A 27,363-nucleotide genomic window follows, 5' to 3' on the forward strand; every position below is an offset into this window, starting at 1 on the left:
GAGGGGAGGAAAGAAGGAAGGGAAAAAGGAAGGAAGGAAGGAAGGAAAAGAAAGAGAAAATGGTGAAAAGGAGTGAAGAAAAAAAGAAATAGCAGAGAGCTTGACATAAAATCCCCCAAGCCAAGTAATCTAAAAGGAATTTGTAGATTAATTTGGAAGGACAAAAAACAGATACACACAATATAGCAGCATCATGCGTATTTTTATAGTAATCTACATTCATTGGCAACAGTAACGGAAGTGTCACATCTAAATATCTCAGACCCTGATGTATTTTATAAGAAGGTAGCAATAGTATTTAAGAAGATGGTGCCCAGAAGAGTAGCTGGATCTCACAAACTTAATACAGAAGACATTTGTACTGGAGAAAATACAATTTTCAAAACACTTAGACATTGATTCTCAAGACATCAAAAGAGAGAACACTTGAAAAGAATCACAGGTGATGATTTTACCAAAAAAAAAAAAAAAAACAACCAAGAAGATATCAAGAATGAATGATCTACTTTATCATTTATCGTTTCAATAAAATCTTTATGAAAATGGTTTGTTCAGGAATTGAAGGCATCCTCAATTTAAACACGAGAAGAGAACAAGTTTTTATAGGCAGTTTTCTGTAGCAGACTGCATTTTCATAACCACACAACTAGTTGAGAGACATAAAGAATGTAAGATCACGTTGTATCTATTTTTTATTGTCTTTAAAAAATTTTACCTGATAAACCAAAATAAAGCCTTGAAGGCTCTCCTTAGAAAAGATGTCTTCTCTAAATACATAAAATTCTGAGTTTCTATGATAGATATAACTAAAAAATTACTTTGATCAACAATCCACTGAAAACTGACATCAATCATGGTGTTATATGGGAAGATAAATGTTCACTAGTCACCTATAGCAACATGGAAATTATCCTAAATTCATCTTAAGAATTTTCTATTGATGGCAAGGTTCTCTGAGTATTTCTATGTACAGATGAACATTGTTTACATCAAGCTTTGGTATCTTACAAAATCCCCTTAACTATATCTATTGTTATGTGAAAGAGATTAACCCAGGGGTGGGGAACCTGGGGCCTAGGTCCTTGTTGAGAGTCATACATGGCAGCCTGGAAGCCAAAGATTGACCATCCCTAGATTAGCCAACCCATCCTCACTGGAAACAAGATAGACAGAATGCATCACCTAAATGTAGCTAGACAGTGATTTTGAATTAATACATAATGGGCATTATGGGCAAGCACTGATGATGGATGATACAACTGAGTAGAAAGGGAAGATTTGCCTCTCAATGATCTCAGAATGTTCGTAGCTGTAAATTCTGCCTCTTTAGCACAAATAGTTTTCTCTCATGCTATATTGTTGTGAGTTATGGAAAGAGATGATCCCAGAAGTGTTTTAATTTCAAATTATGTAAAGGTCAGTGTGAAGATGCATAGTCGGTCAGTGAATCAATAAGTATTTTTAAGTGTTTGCTGTATGCACGGGCACCGGATACACAACCCCGCCCCAACCAAAAAAAAAAGAGTCACATACTATCTTCATGGAGCTTACATTCTAATGTGGGAAACAACATGCAAATAACTGTATATATAAGACATTTATTTATTTATAAAGTATAAATGAAAAGTCATCTCAGAGAAAAAGCAATAGTAATGGGGGTATTAAGAAAGGTCTCCTGCAAAAGATGGGATGCAAGCCAAATCTTGAAGGGAAGCTAAGAGACAGAGTAGAGGAAGGAGAATATTCAATTCATGGGGACCACCTAATTAAAAAGCAGATATGTGAGATGGCATGCCATATTTTAGGAACTGTAAGCAGAACATTTGCAGAGCATACAAAGAGACATAAAGTATAAGAAGACTGGAAGATACAAGGTTGCAAAGAGCTTTAAATGCCAAACAGAGAAGTATTGATTTGATCTTAGAGATCATAGTGAGCCACTGGAATTTATTGAGTTATGAGGATGACAGAGTCAAACCTAAACTTTAGGAAAATCACTTTGGCAGCTATGTTGTGGGGTGAACTGGGGTAGGGAAAATTTAAGGCAGAGAGACCAATTAGTAGGTTATTGCAATAGTTTGAGTGAGGAGTTATGAGTGCCCCAACTAGAATAGCGAGTGTGTGAGTAGAGAGAAGGTGACATATTTGAGATGTAGTCAAGGCAGAAATAGCAAGATTTGACTGTAGATTGGATATGTGGGATGAGTAAGAGAAAAACATCAGAGATCAAAGCTAGGTTGTAAGCCTGGTTGACTAAGATGATGGCGCCTTTGGCAATAATAGGAAATTTCAGTGGGGAAAGGGGGTAGGGCTAGGGAGAAAGGTGATGAGTTCTGCTTTGGACATGTTGAATTTGAGGTGCCTATGGGATATCCAGTTCAAAATTTCCAAAATTCAGTTGGTGATGTGTCTGTATGGCTCAAGAGTGAAACTAGGACTGGATATGTAGATCTAGGAATCCTCTGAATAGATAAGATCATTGAACCTATGACAGCTGATGCTATCACCAAGTGAGATAGTATAAAGTAAAAAGAGAGCAGGGCCCAGCACAGAGCCTCAGGGGATACTCATAGTTAGACTGCAACATATCACCAATGATGACGAGTATACAAGAAGCAATGTAAAAGATATTAATTTTAAGGATATAAAAGAAAAACATATATGGATGAGCTATGTAGGAAGAAATAGAATGAGGAAACTGAGATCCAGAGATGTGAGTGATAATAAGAAACTTAAGACCTAGAAAAAGATGTGATCGGAAAGGAGTTATTAAGGGGAATTGTTGAAGATATTCCAGGCCACCAATATATTAGAAATTGTACATTCACCAAAAATTCACCTCTGAGTGATACAGTATGGAATTGATAGGGTCAGTCTGGTGGGAAACTTTAAATTAGTTGTAGTGTCAAAGTTTCCTTCCACAAGTGATTCACATAGTGCATAGTTTGTCTTATCCCATCTGTCTCTCACAGTTCCCTCCTTGCCCTCAGCAAATGTATTTCCATCTAATAACATGTATTATTTATTATTAATAACTTGTAGAAGACAATTGTTGGGAATGCCCAATAAGGGAATGTTTGTTACCCAAAGGGCTGGTTCTCACCCTTCCTCCATCCACATTTCACCTGCTTGTTGCAAACAAGTTTCTAGATTCTCTAAAATCCTGAGGACAGCAAATGCTAAGAAGGAGACCTGCTGCCACCTACACTAAATATGTGCATATTACTGTTTTTTACAGATTTACTCTTGGACTACTCATTGACCCCATGGCAAAGTGAAGGGCTTAGTTGATTTATTTGATTTAATAACTTCTTATTGACTTCTTCTGATAAATCAGTAAATATTTCCACACAGAGCAATAACTAGCATGAGCAAACAGGGATTTCTCAGAGGAAGCAATATCTGGGTGGTAAGATTTATTCTTTCCCCATCCCTGTTGTTGTTCCATCATCTTTTAATCATGTCCAACTCTTCATGACTCTATTTGGGGTATTCTTGGCAAAGATACTGGAGTGGTTTACCGTTTCCTTCTCCAGCTCATTTTACAGATGAAAAACTGAGGCAAACAAGGTTTCCCAGGGTCACACAGTTAGTAAGTGTCTGAGGCTGGATTTGAACTCGAGAAGAGGAATCTTCCTGACTCCAGGGCCAGCAGTCTATCAACTGTGCTACCTAGCTGTCTCTTCACCACCTAGCTACACATATCCTAACTATCCTCTATCAGCCTTGTACCCTTGTGTGTACCTCCCTAGTGTCCCTCTTGTTGGTAAGGGTTAGATTCCCCCCTCCCTTGGGTGTCAGTCAGACTGTGTAACAACAATGTTACTTGCCACTACTGTGGCTGTGTAAGGCCAATAACACCAGCACACAGGAGGGCTGCTAGCACAGATTCTCTGATCTGTTTTTCTAAGGAAAGCAACTGAAAAGGGTTTACAATCTTACTTTAATCAAACATACATATATCATTCACTTAGTTCAGGGTAAAAAGTCAGCACACTGACCTTCAGAGAAAATACAAACAGAAATTACAAGCAGAAATTATATACACAGAGCAAATAACACAAATCAGAAGACAAGGCTTCTAACTGTCTGTCCATAGCAATACATACATAGTTACCAGAGAGAGAAGCACCAACATCTGGATTTTCAAAGCCAAGGGGCTCCTTAACAGCTACCCAGATTCTCCACACCAGCACTCTTCCAATGAGTGAGCCCCAAACAAAATGCTAACCTCAGAGTATATATACACTTCTTCAGGGTCAGAGCACTTCACACCTCTCGAAGGTTTCACACCTCTCATGACGAACTAACAAAAGGGTGTGGGCCTTCCTACAAACAAAGGCAAGACTCAATCAAAGGCACTTGATCGCCTTGGTGCTGAGAAGCACTCTAAAACAAAAGACAACAAAAAGTCTACTTTATTTGCCATTATATTTGAAAAGCAAAACTCATCAAAGGTACTTGATTACCTCAGAAATCAGCAAAAAAAAAAAAAAAAGTCCCACCCTAATTACTGTAGCAACTGCTTACTACACTACAGCATACTGCTCCATACCAGCAGTATTTTGCCCCAGGACAGACTAGCCCTAATCATGGCTCTATTTGAGTGCCCACTCTGCATAAAGAAGGAAACATGGGGACCTTCTGTACAAAAGAGAAGGCTGAATTTAAATGATAAAACTCTGAATCCATGCCTACACTGCACAAAATGGGCAAGGGATTTGTAAAAAGGTCATTAATCCCATCAATCAATTGGAATCAGAGATATCCATTCAAATCCTGGTTGAACTTTTACTTAGCTACATGATCTTTGAAGAGTCACTTAATCATTTGACCTCCTAGACCTCAGGTCCTTATCCACAATGGACATAATAACCTCTGATGTTCCCAGCAGCTCTGAATGTGTGGTCCTAAGGAGACTGCTTGCTGGCTATGGCTGCTTTTAGGTTCTTTTGGTTTCTTCATTGTAGTGACTCTTACAGCAATTAAACATTTCTAAGGAAAATAGACTGAGTCAATTTTATACCCTGAATTCAAATTTCAACTGATTAATTTGATGCATAAGATAAGTAAAATGAAAAATGGCAACCATGGGTAAAATATAATCAAGAACTAGAAGGGACTGAAGGGACCCTCTTAGAGATGAAGCTCTTTGAGTTTTCATTATCTTATTTGTCTCTCTTTTGCTGTTGCTGTTCAGTCATTTTAGTCATGCCCAACTCTTCGTGGCCCCATTTGACCTTTTCTTGGCAGAGATACTGGAGTGGTTTGCCATTTCCTTCTCTACCTCATTTTACAGATGAGGAAACTGAGTCAAACAGAGTTAAGTGACTTGCCCAGAGTCACACAGCTAGTAAGTGTCTGAGGCCAGATTTGAACCCAGGAAGATGAGTCTTCCTGGCTCTAGGCCAAACACTCTATTCACTGCATCACCTAGCTGCCCTATTTGTCTCTCTATAACAAGCAAAATAAGACAGTTCATTGATTCCCTGGAGCCATAAAATCTCAGATATACAAGGAGCTTAGAGATTATCTACTTTATCCCACTCATTTTACACAGGAGTAAACTGAGGCCTATATACCACTGTAGATGACCCAGCATCAAGAGAGGTCCAATAATATCTTCAACAAACATTAATAAAGAGCCTACTGTGTACAGAGCACTATAATAGGTGATATGATAGCTACAACAATGAGATAAGATACAGTTCAAGCTGTTATAGGGCTTATACTCTAGTTGGAGTACACCATACACACACAATACAATAGAAAATACATAAAAGTACAAGCTCAGTATCATTCAAGATCTCCCCAGGCATGATAGAGTAGGCAGGGGAGTAGAAGGATAGTATATGGTGTAACAAATAAGATGTTACATTTAGAATCAGGAAGATGTAGGTTCAGATTTTACCTTGAAAACTTACTAAGTCATCTGAACAGGGGCAAACCATTCAACTTCTCTTAACTTCAGTTTCCTAACCTATCAAACAGGGTTAATAACATCTGTATAGCTATCTCATCAGGTTGTTGTGAGCCTTGAACAAGATAATGCATAAACAAGTGCTTTGAAAACCTTAAAACACTCTGCAGATATCAGCATTTGAACTGTGATGCATAGGACTTTGACAGATGAAAATACATCATGGGCATTCAAGTCAGTCAAGAACAATTCATTAAGTGGTTACTGTGTGCCAAGTTCAGGGCAGCTAAATGGCACAGTGACTAGAGTGCCAGGGTTGGAGTCAGAAAGACTCCTCTTCATGAGTTCAAATCTGGCCTCAAACACTTACTAGCCATGTGACCCTGGGCAAGTCACTTAACTCTGTTTGCCTCAATTTCCTCACCTGTAAAATTAGCTGGAGAAGGAAATGGCAAACCACTGTAGTATCTTAAGAAAACCCCAAAAGGGGTCATGAAGAGTCTGACGACTGAAAAACAACTGAATGACAAAACAAGCCAACCTTAGGGATACAGCATAACAGATGCTCTGGTCCCACTCTCTTAGGGAGAGGCTTGTTACAGCTGTGCCTCAGGGTTCTCAGGTACTCTAAGGGGTTTAAGAGTGTCTCTTTGCTTTGTCATAAACTCAATCCCCTACCATCTATGCTCTCTCGGGCTTATTGTTAAGAGCCAGTGACTAGCACTACAGTATCATTTAACCACTTAATCCCAGGTTGATTCTATATTTATTTCATAGGTAAAGCAAGAACAAGCATACTAACATTTCCCCCAATACCCCTGTACCATCTTGGTCTGAGCAGAGAGGGACATGAGGCTCAGCTTCTTTCCAGAATTCATCCCACCAAGTTCATGTCCAAAGACAATATCATAGCAGTCTTGTGCTCACCTAGAATCCTGAAGGTCCTTCCAGATGATCACTCTGCACCACATGAGGTCTCAGTGACTGGATGGCTATAATACCCAGCCAGGGTTCTTTAACTCTGGGATTCCTGTGGCTCATGGTGCCAGTCTTTGAAACTGCCAATTTCAGAGATTCCACTCACTGCACCTAGCACATAAAAGAATGAATAAAAAGGCCAAGAAGGCCCAATTTCAGAGGCGAGGGGGTTAAGCCTCGTGTGGAAAGAAGGCCAAAAGCACTTTCCTCTCCTTGTTGAAGACTCTCAACAGCCATGAGTGAAGGAATCATCTCACTTCCCCAGTCACAAATGCAAAAGAAAACCATGGTTGGTGTTGATTCAGTCCCTTTGGAAGACACTATTGGTTAGACCTAATCAATTTTCTAAGATGGCATCATCCATGTGGAAGATGCTCAGGAGCTGCTTCTGGGAGACTTATGATGACTGAAGAATGTGTGGACATTATGGAACTTATTGTTTTTGGTTTACCACACAGTTGAGAGGAGCCTTTTTATGTCGACTACTCCTTCACCAATCATTGTGCCATGACTACTACCTATTTTCCAACCTAAGAGCCTCAGCATCCCTTAATTTGTAACATAGTGGAGTGGAACTCTCAATTCCCTTTTCTAGAGAGAAGGGCTGGTGATATCTTCCCTCAGGGATCCAGGGGTATCCCTGATGGACTGGAGTAAGTCTTCCCTGATGCTGTCAGCTCAGGATCCCATTCTGGTTTGTTCTCCCCCAACTATTGAACACCAGTGCTACTGCACCCCACTTCCATTTAACCAATTAACATCAATTAGATTTTACAAGGAATATTGTATAAAGTAGAATCATACCATTGAAACATTCCCCCTCCCCAAAATCCTAGCCCCCCTCCCACAAGTGGAAAGTATGTGTGAAAGGGATAAAGGGCCATCCAGACAAAGTACTCTGGCAAAATGTGAGTAGCAAGAGAATACTTTCACCTGGATGTATAATAAGGTTCTGAAACTTGTGACTGAAAAATCTAAATGATGGGAGCAAATATGATTATTAGATTTAAATGACTCTGTCAATTACTTACTCAGTTTGCAAACATAGGACTGACTTAAAGATCACAAGTCTTAGATCCTACTTAGATCCACTTTGTTTGCTATTCCAAAAGAAACCAAGTTAATAATCTCCGTATTGTGGGTGTGTGTGCATGTGCGTGTGCGTGTGCATGTGTGTGTGTGTGTATGTGTATAGTTGCAAAGGAAGATTTTTTATGCTGGGCCTGGAGTCAGGAAGACCTGAGTTCAAATCCAGCCTCAGATACTTATTAGCTATGTGACCTTGGGCAAGTCACTTAACCTCTGCTTACTTCATTTTCTTCAACTGCAAAATAGGATAATAGTAGTACCTACCTACCATGGTTGATGTGAGGATCAAACGAGAACATTTACAAAGCACTTACCATAGTGCCTGGCACATAGTAGGTGCTTAATAAATACTTATTTGTTTTCCTTTCCTCTTCCCTCTCCCTCTATATCAATTTCTTAATCGGTAAAGTGAAGGAGTTGGGCTAGATAATCTCCGAGATTCCTTCCCAGTCTAGAGCTACGGTCCTAGTGATCATTCTGGAATAGGCAAATTTCTTTTTGTTTCGATTTTTTCTTTTGTTTTTGAGTCTGAGTTTCCATATCTTGCCCAAGCTGGAAGTACAGTGGCCACTTTCCAGCTGATCTCAATACTGATTGGCCAGAAAGCTTTAACCTGCTCTCTTTTTCTAGCCTGGGCTGATTTAACCCTCTTAAGGCATCCTGGTGGCCCTCTCCTCCTGAGAGCTCACATATTATATTGGTGCTGGATGTGGTGTGGACACCAAAATCGCTTTAGCTATATTGCAGCTCAGAACTCCAGAACTCAAGCAATCCATCAGCCTCAGTCTTCCCAACAGCAGGGATTACAGACATGTGGCAACCCAACTGGCTACTGGAAAGTTTATAAAGTCTATCATTGCTAGCAACTCTTGTGGTTACTATTTTGATTGTGTGTCAGGCACTATGCTAAATGCTAGTGATACAAAGACAAAAATGAAACAATCTCTGTCCTTGAGGAATTTCCATTCTACTAAGTGTATGCAATTTGTACATAGGTAAGAGAATACGAAGTATGTGCAAATATACACAAAGTAATTTCAAGAGGGAAAGAGATCAGGAAAAGGTTCTTATGAGAGGCAGCAACCGAGATCAGCTTTGTAAGAAGCTGTGGATTTTGTAGGGGCAGAGGTGGGCAGGAAGTGGACTCTAGACATGGAATATTCTATACCAGGAAGAGCTAGCCAGTGGCTAGTTTGACTGGAATGGGGATTACACAAAGGGGAATAATATTAAATGACTAGAAAAGGAGGTAAGAGTCACATTTAAAATGGAAGACTTTAAATACCCGACTGAAAATTTTGTGTTTTAATAGTAATCAACAGACAGCTGCTGTTTTCCGCATTTTGTCAGTCTCATGGGTGATTCACTATGGCAAAAATTCTCAGAAGAATCAAAATTCAGGTGAACCACAGGGCACTGGAAAGCCACTGGTGGGTGTAAGAAGGGCTGCTACATATTACCAGAAATGAGTTGGACATAAAAGATATTTTATAAAGAACATACATGTATGGAAAATGCAGGACAGATGTGGAGTGGATCATAGAAAGAAAGCCTGAGTAGCTATATTAGTCCCCTTAAGTTATTATAATAATAACAGGCTTTGATATCATGGGACCTGGGGTTGAATACTGATTGTCGCCCTGGATGACCTTGAACAAGTCATTTACTTAACCACCTTAGACCTCAGTTTCCTCATCTGTAAAATGAAGAAGAGTGGATTAAATGACCTTTAAGTTCCCTTCTATCTCTAGATCTCTGATCCTATGATGTCTCTGGGCCTCAGTTTCTTCATCTATGAAATGGACTAGATGGCCTCTATGGTCCTTTCCAACTTGTCTATGCCCTATGATCTATGTTCCTATGATGATGTAGAGTAGGTCATCTATGGAGGATTTATGGAAAGACATGGATAAAAATGCCATAAGATGAAAAGGCATGGAGGGAAAGGGGAAGCAGTGCTGCCATGTACATGAGTGGACAAAGGACCCACATTGCTGAGATCATTCATAGGTTCTTCTGAATATCTAAGTATCTGGCACGAGACCTCTAAGTAGATAATGCTCATTTATAAGGTGACATAATGTGAGCAAAAACAAGTTAGAGTGGGACAAGTAATCACTTAGGACTGTCAGTTTATATTTTTCAAAACCCCAGGATTACAGCAGAGCAGACAAAACAAAAACTTCTTCCCCGTGCTTGAAAAGGTTACAAGACCAATAAGCAGGTTTGGGGTTTTTTTTAAACAGTTGTTTAGCTTTTATTTTCTTCTTCTTTGTTTATAAATTTATAAATTTACTTTTCCTTTGTGGAAAAACCAGAAAAGAAATGCCTTCACTTCCAGCTTTGACCCACCCCCTCCTTTGTTTTGTCCATCTAAGCTTACCCATATGCTGATCAGTCTGTTTCCATGGTGGGGAAAAGCAACAAAATAAATACTGAGTAATTGTCTAGAGGCCCCTGCAAAGTGGTAGGGGCTGGGTCTTATCCTGTTGCAATATTTTGGTGGGATAAGAAATGGAATTTTCCTTTTCATTCTCTAGACTTGCAGCTCAAGCTATCTAACAGATGTAAAGCGGTAGGAAAGTTGTTTTTGTATAACCCTGTTCTCTGAGGGGAAAATTCTTCGAAGCTGAACAGTACCCTAGACATGGGACTTAAAGTCTGCAAAGCCAAAGAGTTAGTAACACAGTATAATGGAAAGGATGCCACAATCAGGGAACCCAGGCTCAAATTTGAGCCTTGATGCTATCTGTGCACTCCTGGGCAAACCATTTAACTTTTGTGAGCCTCAGTTTCCACATCTGTAAAATGAGAATATTACTTAACTGCCTGGCAGATCCACTGTAAGTACTAGATGACCTCTGAGGTCCTTTCCAGCTCTGAGTTTGTGATCATATATTATATAAATGTTAAGTTACCCTTAAACTGGTGAAATGTGGATTCCTTTAACTCTTTTAAAGCTTCCAGAGGCATGGCTAGCCCATCTGAAGAGGGTTCATTCTTGACCCAGTCAAAGAGGGTCACAGCTGGTAAAGCCATCAGTGAACATAGTCCATCTTATTTACACATTCAAATTGCTTTACCTGACTACCCTTACACTTAACACCTTGTGATTGCATTAATGGAGAGAGAAGATAAGACCCCTTACCTCACATTACTATTACTGGTAATGTGCTATAGTAGAGAGTGTTAGATTTGAAGGCAGAAGGCCTGGGTGCACATCCTGTCCCTCCTACTTGCTATGTGACCTTGGCCTTTTCACTTCCCCTTTCTTGACTTCACTTTCCCCATCTGTAAAAGGAGATTAGACTAAATGTCATTATCTCTAGGTCTCTTCCTGTTCTAAATCCCATGAAATAGGACAATAAGTTTTCAGTCAGAGAATCTGGACAAAGCTGTCACTCATATCAGATCAAAGGATTCAGAGATGGATGTGACCTTAGAGATCTAGTCCATTCCCCTCATTTATTCATTTCAGATCATTTTTTGTGAGGAAAGAAGGAATCTCGGTTATCTGAGATGTCTCAGTTTTCCATTTCTCTATAACAGTGTAGATATAGCTTAAAGGAGACTGGACTCCAGATTGCAATTCAGCCATTATAACACCTATAAATTATGGGGAAACAAAGGGAGACATCAGGAAAACCATATGGTTCTTATTATATATAATCATATTTTGCTGGGGCATCCTTTCAGTGCAACAAATTATCATCTCTGAGCTAATGCTCTTGGATATTTGTTCTTTGAAGACAAAGGGAAAGAGAGAATGTAGGATATCTCCTCTATGCATAAAAACTCAAAACTGGTAGAATGAACACCTGGATCCTTAAATGAATAGCTCCACTATTTCCTGAACAGCATTTATCTTTGTGCCTGAAAGTCAAATATTCTCATATCATAGCCATTAGACTGTGAGCTCATTGAGAGCAAGGACTGCTTTTTGCCTTTCTTTGTATCCCCAAAGCTTAGCACAATGTCTGGTACACAGTAGGTACTTAATAAGTGTTTATTTACTGACATCAACAAAAAAGGATTTGCCTTAGCTTTAGAGTAAGCTGCAACCATACTAAGAATAGCATACTAATATAGCTATGGTGACAGATGACAATGAAGAATAGGACTGGGTAATAGAAGTGCTAGGGATACAGAGATAAGAACAAAAAAGCCCCTACCTTCAAGGAGCTTACCATCGATTGAAGGAAACAACAAAAATGTATGTATAGCATTTAAAAAAAAAAAGAAAGAAAGCATGAAAGACAGCATGGAGAACTGATCTTTAAGTTAGGAAGCCTTGAGTTCAAGTACCTGGGGAGGGGGAGACAGAGATAGAGATAGACACACAGAGAGAGATAAAAGGAGAGAAGAGGAGAAGAGAGGAGAGGAGAAGAGAGGAGAGGGGAAGAGAGGAGAGGAAAGGAGAGGAGAGGAGAGGAAAGGAAAAGGGGAGGGGAGAGAGAGAGCCTGCTTGCCAAGGAATTAACATTCTTCTAATTGAAGTAACATGCCTGTGATTGCATGGTGTAAAAATTGTAACTCAAATTCAGTTCTTATTCCAATTTCAGCTCCCTTTCCACTGTCGCCACACATCCTCCTGATTTTGCTGTTTATCATATACTGTCCTCTTTCATTATCTAATTCCTTCCTATATCTGGTCTCCTCCAAAAAAATTCCCAACTTTTTTGAAGACACAAGTTGATTTCCAGTTCTATTTATCTAACCCTAGACCATTCCCTGAGTTCTGGTCCCGTATCACCACCTATTAGATATTTCCCACTGAATAGCCTGGGTAGGCATCTCCAGCTTAACATGGCAGAAACACTCAGTTCTCCAGCCTACTCACTTTTCTATAAGCTACTATTCTACCCCACCTGAGCCATTTGCAAAGATGTTCATATCCTTGGTCATCTATAAACATACTACCTTTATGTTCAAGAATTCTGAAATGCCCTTATCTGACCATAATCTATGGATTTTCAACTCTTCCTCTGCCTTCCCTTACAAAACCCTGCTCTTTGTCCACACCATGACCTCCAATACCTTGACTCTTTAATTCTCTCCCAGGGTATCTCTCCTGCATTAACCACTCTCTTCTCTTCCCCATCTTGACCCCTTGGCAAGTCAATTCAATTCTACATTGTTCCCCTCTATTGATTTCCTAGCCCTCTTAGCATATCGCCAATTATGCCCAGCCAAGCCTCATCCTTCCGTCACTCCCACTAGTGACTGGCATATGTTGTTTTTCCATAGTTTCAGTCATGTCTGATACTTCATGACTCTATGTGGGGTTTTCTTGGGAAAGATATTGGAGTAGTTTGCTACTTCCTTCTCCAGCTTATTTTACAGATCAGAAAACTGAGGCAAACAGAGTTAAGTGACTTGCCTAGGGTCACATAGCTAGTAAGTATCTGAGACCAGAGTTGAAGTCAGAAAGATGGGTCTTCCTGATTTCAAGGCCAATGCCATCCACTGTGCCATCTAGCTGCCCCATTTATCATCTAGCTGTCTGGCATATGATAATAATTGCTTAACAACCATTCATTTATTGATTAATTAATTGATGTCCAAAGCGGGGCTACCCTCCAAATCCACCCCTCTTCCTAACTTCTCTATGTCTATCCAAGACAGGCCCTTCCTTCTAGTCACCTGGGTTCTCAGATTCAGTGTTATCCTTTATTCCTCACTCTCCCTGACTTCCCATATCATTTCCAAATATTGTTGATTCCACCTCCACATCATCCCTCACATCTGTTCCCTTCTCTCTATTCACAACATAGCCACAGTAGTTCAGGATCTCATCATCTCTTGCATGGACTACTGCATAGGAAAGAAGAGAAACAGGGAGAGAGGGAAGGAGGAAGGAGGAAAGGGAAGTGAGGGAGGGAGAAGGGAGAGAGGGAAGGAGGAAGGGAAATGCGTTAATTAATCTTTTGCTATCTGCCAAGCTTTGTTTGGGGTCTTCTAAAGTGGCACAATGGATAGAGTGTTGGGCCTGGAGTCAGGAAGAGTCATCTTCTTGAGTTTAAATCTAGCTTCAGACATTTACTAGCTGTGTGATCCTGGGCAAGTCACTTAACCCTGTTTGCCTCAATTCTTTATCTGTAAAATGAGCTGGGGAAGGAAATGGCAAACCACTGAAATATCTCTGCCAAGAAAACTCCAAATGGGGTCACAGAGAGTCAGACACAACTGAGAAACAACTTGACAACAGGCTCTGTTTGACCACATCATTCCCCTGTTCAGGATCATTAGCGGTTCCCTATTGCCTCTAGGATAAAAAATATATAAACTCTCTTTAGCATTCAACATACTTCACAATCTGGATTCATTTTACCTTTCCAAGCATATGATTCATTACTTTCCTTCATGAGCGCTACATTCCAGCCTAACTGGCCTACTTGCTGCTCCTCCTACGCAATATTTCATCTCCTCTCTCCGTGCCTTTGTATATAGGTAATTCCCCATACATGGAATCCATCCCCTTGTCAACTCTACTTTTTTGGGAAATTTCTCTTTAGAGGTCAGCTCAGGTCACAAATTCTACATGAGACCTTTTAAAAAAATAATTCCCACAACTGCTCATGCCTTCCCTCCCCATTTACTTTGTATTTACTAGCTATTTATTTTGTATTTACTCAAATGTGTATGTTTCTAATAAAATAATAAATAGCTAACAGTTACTCATGGCTTACTCTGTGCCAGGCACTGTGCTAAGTGCTCCACATTTATTATCTCATTTGATGCTCACAACAACCCTGGGAATATAGATGCTATTACTATTATGATTCCCATTTTACAGATGAGAAAATTGAGGCAAAAGACAAATCAGGGTTAAACGACTTGCCTAGGGTTACACAGCTGATTAACATCTGAAGCTGAATTTGAACTCAGGTCTTCCTGACTCTAGACCCAGCACTCTATCAATTGTACCAGCTAGTATATATAGAATATATTCCCTATTATATATATATATATATGTGTGTGTGTGTGTGTGTGTGTGTGTGTGTGTGTGTGTGTGTGTATAATCATAGTGTATATGTGTGTGTTCCCCATAGCATATGTAGAATACATATTCCCCTATAGAATATAACTTCCTTGAAGGCAGGGGCTATTTTATTATTTTCTCCTCTGTATCTAGCACAGTGCCAGGCACATGGTAAGCAATTAATCCATGCTTCTTAACTGATAGATTGACTGGCTTGCAATTCCAGCTCTGCTATTTTCTACCTGTGAAGCCTTAGTCAAATCACCTCCCATTTTCTTTACCTAGAAAATGAGGGAGTTACGTCCTTAAGATATCTAGTTTTAATAATAATGTTGATCATTGAAGTTTCTTTCAGTTCTAGATTCTCAAAAGAAAAGTAAATATTTCAAGATGGAAATATATTCTAAAAATGCAATGAGTACAAATTTTTTAAATTCATGCATTAATGAAAATGTATGCACTAATGAATATGCATAATGAAAATATGCATGAGAGAACAAAATATCCTCCTATTTACTTTTCAACCTCACTAAGTATAAGTAAGGTCAGCTGGCTGCAACGCAGATGCTTTGGTACTCCGCATAGAAAGAAGAATGTTAGGAATTTAGTAAAGATTTGGACATTTCAAAGTCCTGGGAGAAGGAGAAAGTGGTTTCCTTCTGACTTGGAGGGCCATGGTTGGCACTGTCAGTAGGACCTGGGCATTTTTGCTTGTTTCACAAACGCACCTACATCCGAAGTCATCCTTCATATTTTACCTTAGAATGTCAAAGGACTCATTACTATTTGCCTCTTCATTCATCTCTGGATTTATAAAGCTTGCATTGTTAATCCTCCCAGGCAAGAATACTTCACCCCAGGTTCCAGATGAAAAGCTATAAAACTGTCACTGAGCAAAAAGCCCAAGGAAACAAGCAGATTTCCTTTCATAGATACAACAGGTCCCCTGACTCTGTGACTCCTTCTTAAACCATGTGAGATCCTCGGGCTAGCCAAGGATAAAATCGGGGATATACTTAATGAGTGGAAAATTAGAGATGTACTTGAGGAGGCGAAAACCAGCCCAATGAAATAGAGACGAAATGGAACGGAAAGAGGAACGTGCCTCTTCTCAGGATGAAAAACAAGGACTGAGTTGGATGAGCTCCCACTACCAAAGCTATCTGTGTCAGAGGTGTGACACACCCTTTACTGGTTGGTTTAGGTTCATATACTGAGCGTTTAAGAGGATGTTTATTTAATCTTAGGCACTTGGCCTGCAATTAGGATACACTACCACCAAAAGACCAATGATGCCTTGGTTATGACCTTATGGTTGCTAGGTTTCATAATCATAGTTAATTAAAAAGCAATTAGCACATTTTTCCATTCAAAACTCTTAGATTTTATTTTAAAATGGAATTCGTTATTGAAATAGTTTTTCACAATGGCATTAAAAATTATGCATACAAATGTATAGCTTTTTTTTTTTTACTTGTGAGAGGCAGCTTAGAGAACTGGATAGAAAACTGATCTCTGAGTTAAAACGACTTGGATTCAAGTCTGGCTTCTGATATAAAGTGGCTCAGTGACAAGTCATTTAATCTCTCAGTGGCCTCAGGCAATTCTTGAAAATTACACATTGCAGAGCAGTTACAGATATGCACCAGTGGAGGGAGTTTCCTTACCAAGATAGCACTGATAAAATTGCAAGTCTGGTCAAAACCAGGGGTGGGGGTAGAGGGAGAAGTATACTTTTCTTTAATTTTTAATTTAGAAAATAAGCACTTTTGTACCTCTCACTTGTCCTTGAATATAATCAATCTATCCCCATGCCAATCCCTTTTCACAGCCTTTGATCAAAATATGCTTGTGTAATTTACCTTACTTCTCTTATATAAAAAGCAATATTAATTTCTAGGCATATACAGAACCCTACAGTTTCTGTAGCTCACTACGTATCTCGACGCTCTTTCTCTCTTAGGAGCTCAGAAGAGCAAAAGATCTAGCGATAGTTAAGATGTCACAATGGACAGATTTTTTTTTTGTGCTGGGCCTGGAATCAGAAAGACTTTTGTTCAAATCTGGCCTCAAACACTTCCTAGCTGTGTGATCCTAAGCAAGTCACTTAACCTCTGCTTGCCTCAGTAATATAGGGATAATAATAGCACCTACCTCCCAGGATTATTGCAAGAATCAAATGAGATTACAATTGTAAAAACATTTAGCATGGTGCCTGGAACATAGTAAGTGCTACATAAATGTTAATAACTGTTATTGTTATATTATTATTATGATGATGGATATATTCAAAGAAGGCTTCAGAGACAAGATGAGACTCCATGTATCCAAGGGTCAGCCTAGCTAAGTACAGAAGGGCCCAGTATCAGAACTATGTTCTTGTTGTTGTTGTTGTGCAGTTGTGTCTCTTTGTATTCTTGGCAAAGATATTGGAGTGTTTTGCCATTTCCTTCTCCAGCTCATTTTACAGATGAGGAAACTGAGGCAAACAGGGTTAAGTGACTTGCCCAGGGTCATACAACTAGTAAGTGTCTGAGGCCAGATTTGAACTCAGGAAGAGGAGTCTTCCTGACTCCAAGCCCAGCACTCTAATCACTGCACCACCTAGCCGCCCAAGGACTAGCTGTCCCCTACAGCCGGGTCCAGAATCAGAACAAGAATTGCTAATAACCCAGCATTTCTATAGTGTTTTAAGGTTTGCAAAGCACTTTATAAGTATCGTCTTATTTTATCCTCACAACAACCCTACAAGTTGGGTGCTAATCTATTTATTATCCCCAACTTTACACATGAAGAAACTGAGGCAGACAGATTAAGTCACTCAGGAGTCACACAACTATTAAGTGTCTGAAGCTGTATTGAAATTTGCTGTCAGATGACTAATTTTCTGTGGCCACAGCAATGCATGGAAGCATTTGCTAAGACCTGGAATGATTGTAATTTGCACAGGTAGAAGTAACACAGATCCTGCAAATGCTGACCTTTCCCTAGTTGTCAGTGTTGCCCCACTCCAGCCAAATTACTTTGTGTTTATTTTGTATTTACTTACCTGTGTAAACTTCTTGAGGGCAGGGACTGGTTTTCTTTCTCTAATTACATTCCTAGTAACTAGCGCTGAGCTGGGTACAACGTAAGTATTATGATGTTTTTCTAATTGAATTGGGTCAGTAGGTGTGGGATTGGATTCACGATTGATCTACATGGTCCTGTCCAATGAGCCAGCTGGTAAGTCAGTCAACAAGCATTGTCAGGCACTGTGCAAAGACCTGAGCAGACAAAGAAAGACATAAAGATGTCCTCAAGGGCCTTGATTTCTGATCGAAGAGATAAGGCTCTAGGAGGTACAATGGATGGAGCTCTAGTCCTGGAGTCAGGAAGCCCCGAGTTCAAAACTGATCTCAGACACTTCCTAGCTGTATGACCCTAGACAAATCACTTAACCTCCATTGCCTACAAAAACCAAGCCATGATCTATAGAGCACAATAGTAATCTCAAAGGAAAGGCACTGGGGTTGGGCGGACAGAGGAGAGGCAGGAAAGAACTTTTGCAGAAACTGGATTTGACCTGAGTCTTGAAGTAAGCCCGATGGTTCAAGTGAGGAGTGCCAGCATCCCAGTATGGCGGAGAACCAGTGAAAAACTAGAGTGTGTTGGGATGAGGAGTGGTATTGTTGTATTTGAGTAACAGCAAGGCAAGTGTTGATGAATTCTAGAGTACATGTAGGAGACTAAAGTAAGTATAAAAGGAAAAGAAAGGTAGAAAGGGGATAAGGTATGACTGGCTGTAGTTAGAGGATTTGATATTTGATGTTGGAGCTAATAGAGAACCACTGGAGTTTACTGTGGTGGGGGAGGGGTTGAGGGGAAAAGGACACACCATCAGACTTGTGCCAGCTCCAAGAGCCTAGGATTCTAGAATTTGTTTGTTGCCATTTGGTTGTTTCAGTTGTGTTAGACTCTTCATGATCCCATTTGGGTTTTTCTTCACAAAGAAACTGAAGTTGTTTGCCATTTCCTTCTCCAGCTCATTTTACAGATAAGGAAACTGAGGCAAACAGGTTAAGTGACTTGTCCAGGGTCACACAACTAGGAAGTGTCTGAGGCTGGATTTGAACTTCCTGATTCCCAGCCCAGTGCTCTATCTACCACACCACCTCACTGCCCATTCTAGAATTTATGGGTGTCTATTCTTTAAAAGTCTTCTGAAGAAAAGATGTTTCCTTGTAACCATTCCTAGTGCATAATAAATTTTTTAGCGTTGGAGCACTTCCTGCTATGAAATTCTAAATATACTCAAGGCTTACTACCTTTGCAGGGACATCATATAAACCTACATAATAAGTACAAAGGAAAATTGTTTTGTAAAACCATAACAAAAATTACCTTTGTTTCAAAAGCCATTGAAGAGGTAGGAAAATTATTGTATTAACTTTCAACTTTTAGTCCACATAGTTGAGGTCACCCAAGAGATTACCATTTTTAATGCTAATCATTTTGCATTAGTCTCTCAGGAGTGGAGTTTGTAAGTGCCATGAATGAACTCTCTAGAATACAATTTCCTCATTTATAATCAGAAATTTTCTAACAGGGACAGCTACAACTCTGGAATGATTTATTCCTTGGGTTGCTGACCACATCACTTCTTGGTAGACGAGACACCTTCCAGTGAAGGAATTGAAGGTTGTAAAAGAGACAATGCAAAGTCCCAAAGTCTTATGCTTTGGACACCAACCCTCCTTCTTTAATGAAAAGCTAAAAGTGAATTGAAAGTAGCTGAGAAAGACATCATGAAACTACAAACAGAGCCAGAACACTAATCTAGATCTCCTGACTCCAAACCCAGAGGTGTTTCCATTATAAGAGAGACTGTCTCTTCTTTCATTGACACCAAACCTCTCTTGATAGTGAGCAAGTTGAATTTGGAGTAATAAAGAATTGAATCCTGTCTCAGTTACTAGTTATGTGACCTGAGGCAAGTCATTTAACCTTTCTGAGACTCAGTTTCCTCATCTGTAAAAATGGGGATGATAACACCCAGGGCAGCTAGGTGGTGCATTGGATAGAGTACAGGGCCTACAATCAGGAAGACTCCTCTTTGTGAGTTCAAATCTGGCCTCGCTCTTACTAGCTGTGTGACCCTGGGCAAGTCATTTAACCCTGTTTGCCTCAGCTTCCTCATCTTTAAAATGAGCTAGAGAAGGAAATAGCAAACCACTGCAGTACCTTTGCCAAGAAAACCCCAAAATATATCACAAAGAGTTGGACAAGACTAAAAAAATGACTCAATAAACACCATAACAAAACTCACTTTAGATGGTTGTTAGGAAAAACAAATGAGCTAATGCATGTGAAATGCTTTGCTAACCTCTAGCTACTACATAAGTGTAAGATATTATTCTCTAGATTGTGTAGACAATATTTACATGAAAGTGTTCACACTCAACTGAAATGAATAAAGTGCTCACAGTCATGCTAAGCACTCTGAAGGCTACATAAAAATATGAGTCATGTTTCCTTCCCTTAAGGATCTTACAATCTATTTCAGAGAAATAAGACTAACATACATAAGGCAATAAAAATGTTACAAACAATGGTATAATTTTTGCACACAGCCAATGTGGGAGTTTGTTTTGCTTAAGGATGTATATTTGTTACAAGGGTGTTCTTTTTTTATTTAGGGGCATGGAGGTGGGAAAGGAGAATTAGCAATAGGGTTGACAGGAAGGAAGGAAGGAAGGAAGGAAGGAAGGAAGGAAAGAAGGAAAGGAAGGAAGGAAGGAAGGAAGGAAGGAAGGAAGGAAGGAAGGAAGGAAGGAAGGAAGCAAGGAAGGAAGGAAGGAAGGAAGGAAGGAAGGAAGGAAGAAGGAAGGAAGGAAGGAAGGAAGGAATAAAGGAAGGAAGGAAGGCAGGAACGAAGGAAGGAAGGCAGGAATGCAGGAAGGCATGAAGGAAGGAAAAGGAAAGGGAAAGGAAAGGAAGGAGAAGGGAGGAAAAAGGAAGGAAAGGAAGGAGGGAGGAAGGAAAGGAAGGAAGGGAAGGAGGAAGGAAGGAAGGAAGGAAGGAAGGCAAAGGAAGGAAGGAAGAAGGAAAGGAAGGAAGGAAGGAAGGAAGGAAGGAAGGCAAAGAAGGAAAGGAAGGAGGAAGGAAGGAAAGGAAGGAAGGAAGGAAGGAAGGAAGGAAGGAAGGAAGGAAGGGAGGGAGGAAAGGAAGGAAGGAAGGAAGGAAGGAAAGGAAGGAAAGGAAGGAAAGGAAGGAAGGTATGAAGGAAGGAAGGAAGAAGGATGGAAGAAAGGAAGGAAGGAAGGAAGGAAGGAAGGAGAAAGAACAAAAGAGAGAGGGAGGGAGGGGGAGGAGAGAGGGAGAGAAAAGAGGACTATTGAAGATTTTTTTTTAATGCACAGAAGCAAATAGAAGGAAAGCCAGAAGGAAACACAGACAAGACAGCTTGAAGGTTATATGTTGAATTTCTAATATACTTAACAGAAAAAAATATATATATACTGTATGGAGATAGTAGAGAGTCTCAGTCTGATGCACCATCATTTCTTTCTGTTTTACTTTGTATCCAGAAGTGCTCATTTTATTTGGTTTGTGAAGATAAGAATAAAAATTAAAAATTTTTCAATAAATCATGGCATGCAATCAAATTACCCCCAAAACTCACCGATGGCCAGTTGTGGCACACAGGTAGCTAGTGGTTTTTAAAGGCTAGCCGGGATGAGTGCAGTCTGTGAAATATTCTAATAAGCTCAAAGTCTTCTAGTCCCAATTTGGTAATGGATAATGTGTCTCTTAGCCTAGGACCAGCCTAATTAAGTTTGGCAAGGGTCAGTACCAGACATCTGTCCACCAGATGATGAATTTTAAGGAATCATGGCTGCTATGAATACTGTCTATGATGGTATTGGAGGGTTGTGATCTCAATCAGTGGCTGAGAGAATATCTACACTGATAAAATCCTACATTCCTAAAGTATCAAAGAATACAATCAAGTAATAAGTAGTATAAGCCAGACTATAGGTACAGAGTACAGATCATATGATGAAGGCTCAAGAGGTGTAGACACATACCCAACGTCACAAAGCTGGTGATGGTCAGGAAGCCAGTGGAAACACAAGTCCATTGACTCCTAGAGCAGCACACTGCCCACTATCGTGCTTCAGAACTGTAAGACAAAGCAGGTGGGGAAACTCTGGACAGTTACTAAGGAAGCAAGATACTCACAAGAACTAAAGGGCAAAGTAAAACAGACAGGAGAACAGATGGGAGACAACCACACTAAGAAGACCTGGATTACTGAAATAATCCTGCCTTGGCCACAGAACTTTTTACACAGTTCCCACTAAGGCAGCCAGTTCCCAAGAGACAAATCCTGACACCCACTTTGTAAGGTTGGAACAATTTTGTCCATGATTGCTTTGTGCAAATGTTCCCAAAGATGCCCGGTCCTGAGGAGGGAAATGTGATCATAAGGGGAAGGGGAAAGGAATCCAAAATGGATAGGTGGAGCAGTTGGGTGGTGCAGTGGATAGAACACCAGCCCTAGAGTCAGGAGAACCTGTGATCGAATTTGCCCTCAGACACTTACTAGCTATATGACCCTGGGCAAGTCACTCAACCCCAATTGCCTCCAAAAAAAAATTGACAGCTGCCTAGAGAAAAAAATGGAGTACAAAGAGGGGGCATTTTGAAATATGTCTTTATATAAAGGTACATGAGAGACCTCACATCCCAGTGGACAGAGTGATGACTCTGGAACCAGGAAAACCAGGGTTCAAGTCCTACCTTGGACACATATTGGCTATGGGACTCTAGGCAAGATACTTAACCTCTCAGTGCTCTAGAGAACTCTCTAAGATGATAGAATGCAGAGAAGATGCCAAACTCACTGGGAGGAAGAACCGAGTTATAGATCTACTCATTATCCCTCTACACATATTTTCATGCCAGAAAATTCTGTTCTTCATGGCCCACAGGTATTTACTTTGTGATAAGTCACACAAAATTCATTGTACTGCCTAGAGAATGCAAGCACTCAAGAAAGGACCTGAACTTTCAAGCCTTTCCTAGAGGGCAAACCTAAATGTTTTGTTCAAATTCTGGCCATAGCTGGCCGAAAGCATGGGCAATCACATGTTCTAGGCACCCACCAATCACCAGCCATCCAACCAATGAATACCTTTCTTGAACACTGGCTATGTGCCTATTACAGCTCCTTATGTCAGTTTTCCCATGGCCCCTAAAGCTACAAAGAAAGGAGATCCTTCCAAGAAAAGTAGATAAATGACTATCCTTCCCCTTCACGTACTCCTTCACTAAACCTTTATTGAGTACCTGTGACGTACTATGCATTGTGCTAAGGCCTGGCACACAAGCAAGCATGTGACCTGGATCCTTTTGGGTGAGATGTCAGAGAGAAGAGTTTTCATTGTCACATCCATCCTTCCTTATGATGATGACACACCCTGAGAATTCTAGAGCACAGAGACATTTGAAAACATAATTCTGTCTTGTCTTAACATTAAAACTTAGCATGGAAATTGCAACAGCTCTATCAGAGATGTCTCTGTGGATAGGCACAAAGAATTTAGGCACGGAGGCTACAAAGATTAAAACCACTGCCACCCTATTACTGTCAGGCTTCACAACCTCTTTGCAGAATTAATAGAAAAGAGTTTTTGTTTTGAAAGCAACTTGGACTGTTGTGTTTGTTGTACTGTGGTGGCTCAAAACAATGAGCTTCCAACCAAAAGCAAATGCTGAATACATTAGAACTTGAAGAAGGGGGAAGGGAGAGTGAATCCTGTAAAGACCTTGATTGTTCTATATATGTAGGCAGAAGAAGTATGGCTGGAATTTGGGGTGTGCGAGGGCCAAGGGATGCAAATGACAAATAATGCTTTGCTATTCCAGTACACATTCAACAAGCCCAAACTGTGAAAACTCTGCTTACTTTTAGGACATAGTAGACAGCAAGGAAAAGAGTGAACAGGAAAACCTAGTGGGTGTCAATTCCTCAGTCCCTGAAGATACAGAGAAACCTGAAATTGTGCAGGAGAACCCCCAGACTGGAAATATATCAGAGAACAATAATTCCGTCATGAGTTTCTTTAAAACACTGGTAAGTGTATTTCTTTCCATTTTTTCCTCAAGCTTGTATTTTCTTAAAGTATTTCTTGGCTTGGGAAGCAATATGGTGTAGTGGAAAGCTTTTGCCTAAGAGTCAGGAGATCTCAAGTTCAAGTTTCACCACTGACTGTCTGTGAGATGTTGTTCAGTCATTTCAGTCATATCCAACTTTCCATGATCACATTTGAGGTTTTCTTGGCAAAGATCCCAGAGTGGTTGGCCATTTCCTACTCCAGCTCATTTTACAGATGAGGAAACTGAGGCCAACAGGATTAAGTCACTTGTTCAGGGTCACACACCTATGTGTCTGAGACCAGATTTGAACTCATAAAGATGAGTTTTCCTGACTCCTGGCCTGGCGCTCTATCCACTGTGCACCTAGCATCTCTCTATGCACCAGTTTCCTCACCTGTAAAGTGAAGGTGGATGGTTTGGGTTAGCTAATCTAAAAGGTCCTTATCTGCTTGAAATCCTTTGATGATCAGTTCTCTTAACTGTAGTTTCCTCACCAAACAGAGATAATGATTCTTGTACTAAAAGTCTCAGAAGATGGTTCTAAGGAAAATTCTATTATTGTTGGTTATAGAACCCACAGTCTAAATGTGTATGTGGGAATAAATCCAGACATGAGGCCGTCAGCCTCAGTGACCATGATTAGCTCAAAAGTCCTATTCCAAATATGCCTGTAAAAACCTTAGATTTCTATCACCTGTTTTAGAAAATGAGCTCACCCTCAGATGTGAGTGTGGTTATGTTCATTATAGCCAAACGGAAATAGACAACTGAAATAACTAACACTAATGAGGGAAAGAAAAAAACACCTGAATCGGGCTTAGACGTGACTAAGAAAATTTTGTATGATACTTTACACGTTGAAATTAATTTAAGTATAAATGCTGAATACTAACCTTATTAACTAAGTTTAGTTGGTCATTTTTATGCTCAAGGTTAAGTTAGAAGAAAAGATTTATTTTTTTTTAAACTACTTAATCATTCTCATTCTCCTCCCAGCCCCAATGATTGCCTCTGCACCTAGGACAATAAAATGTACATAGGAACATAAATTTAGAACTAGAAAGGACCTTAGAGGCAATATAATAGTAATGATAATATCAGCTAACATTTATAGAGCCCTACTATGTGCCAGGCATGGGCTAAGTACTTTATTATTATCTTATTTGATACACACAACAAACCAGGGAGGGAGAAGCTATTATTATCCTCATTCTTACAAATGAGGAAAATGATACAAATAGAGGTCAGATGACTTGCCCAGAGTCACACAACTAGCAAATATCTGAAGCTAGATTTGAACTCAGATCTTCCTGACTCCAAACCCAGTGCTCTAACCACTCCACCACTTGGCTGCCATCCAGTCCAACCCCCTCATGTTCTAATGAGGAAACTGAGCCCAGAGAAACTATGTGGTTTGCCCTAAGTCAGATAAATTTTAGAAGTAACAGAAGTATGATTTGAACCCAAGTCCTTTGACTCCAGACTCAACATTCTTTCTATGCACAGAGCTTTCAGATGATAAGTCTTGGTTTTTAAAAGGCTTAGCAGATCTCATACATGCAAATAAGTGTTGTCTTTTAACACTGCCAGAATGTTTCCATTGCTCAAAATGTTTTCAAGGGCCCTATTTGGAAACTGTGTTCAGGGCCAGTTTGTGAGCCAGCCAACAAAATTAGTCGTATTTCTTTATAGTCACAACTCATTTTGGCCTAAAATTCTGTTCCTTGGCTTAATGGAAAGAGCATTGTACTGAGAATCAGTAAATCTGGGTTCTAATTCAGACTATACCACGAACTCATTATGTTATTGTATATGAGCCACTTCCTCTCTGTGGGTTCTTATTTATTCATCTCTTAAATGAGGGGGTTGAATTAAATGAACTCTAAGAGCTCCTCCAGCTCAGAAATTCATCACATCAGTGATGGGAGATGAGTTCGGTCTACCACTTCATTTGCTAAACTTGACTCTCAGTGATTTCTGGCTACTTTCCCTCCAATCAGAACCATCCTCAAAGGATAAAGATTTTCTATCACTAAGAATATTCTACAAAGTGGACTCTAAGCTCACTCCAAAGTGTTCCAAAAGTGCATAATCTGAACACGTTTAGAATAATGGTACTACAACTGAACTCAGTATTGTTCCTTCCATGTTGAGCACCGCCAAGGTCTTGTAATCTTTGACTCAGGGATCGATAAGAGAATAAGGGCTTAAAAAGTATTGTCAAAGACCCAGCTGTCATTGACCTTGGGTATAAAATCGTTATGCCCAAATTCTTTTGTTTCCTTTTCTGTACCTGAAACCTCAGGCAGCTCACAGTGCAGACCAATTTACAAGATGTCTCTCTAAGGTGATATTTAACCCAGCAGAGCACAAATACAGACACCAAGGGAAAACTGTCCAGATAACCAAACTCCCCAAAGTCAATAAAGAGCTCTCCCCTGGCTCCCTAGATCTCCCTTCTGTTAAGATCCAGTCTGCTGGTATTGCATAATGGCCCAGCCTAAGCATTAGTCCAGAGACTTTGGCTCTCATTGCTTTTATATTTTACCTATATAAGGTAAAAGGGGAGGAGAGGTGTTTGTGTGTGTATATGTGTCTTATAATATCATGTGACTACATGTATACATATACACATCTATGTATCACTCATGAATGTGTTATTTATATGCATATATAGTATTATGTATATATAGTATAACTATATATATACTTATGTTTAGAGTATGTATGTTTATGTGTGTATGTATGTATATATGTGTGTATATAAATATACATACTATATTGTATATGTGTATATGTGCCATAAATCAAGAAGACCTGAGTTCAAATCTGACCTCAGACACTTACTAGCTGTATGACCCTGGGCAAGTTACTTAATCTCTCTCTGCCTCGGTTTTCTCAACTATAAAATGGGGATAATGATAGAACCTACCTCTCAAGGTTGTTGTAAGAATCAAATTTCATAGCATTTGTAAAGTTCTTAGCACAGTACTTGATATATAATAGATATCTGAAAAATGCCTGTTCCCTTTTCCCTTCCCCCTTTGCTACCTAGAGGAAGCCTCAGAATGGGAGAGAAGCTGATACATACTTTGGGCTATTGGAAGCAATTATTGCCTTCCTACCGCCATACCTCACATTCCCCTCCTTCCACATCCTTAGAACGAAAAACTTTGAAAGGGACAAGGTGATACATGGGTTACTTCATTTACAAGCCTATTTCATCTTGTAATTGTGTGAATGTAGAAGT

The 27,363-nt window shown here is 39.8% G+C and overlaps 1 protein-coding gene across 1 annotated transcript in view; it reads left to right on the forward strand.

Annotated features, from left to right (window-relative positions):
• The window catches only part of BCAS1 (brain enriched myelin associated protein 1), a 141,685-nt gene that overhangs the window by 48,531 nt on the left and 65,791 nt on the right, over positions 1-27,363 (forward strand). The window contains exon 4 of the mRNA XM_036750916.1: positions 23,929-24,090. Coding sequence (XP_036606811.1) covers positions 23,929-24,090 — 162 coding nt within the window. The remainder of the gene's footprint in view (positions 1-23,928; positions 24,091-27,363) is intronic.

Source organism: Trichosurus vulpecula, chromosome 3, assembly GCF_011100635.1.
Source record: "Trichosurus vulpecula isolate mTriVul1 chromosome 3, mTriVul1.pri, whole genome shotgun sequence".
Classification (NCBI taxonomy): domain Eukaryota; kingdom Metazoa; phylum Chordata; class Mammalia; order Diprotodontia; family Phalangeridae; genus Trichosurus; species Trichosurus vulpecula.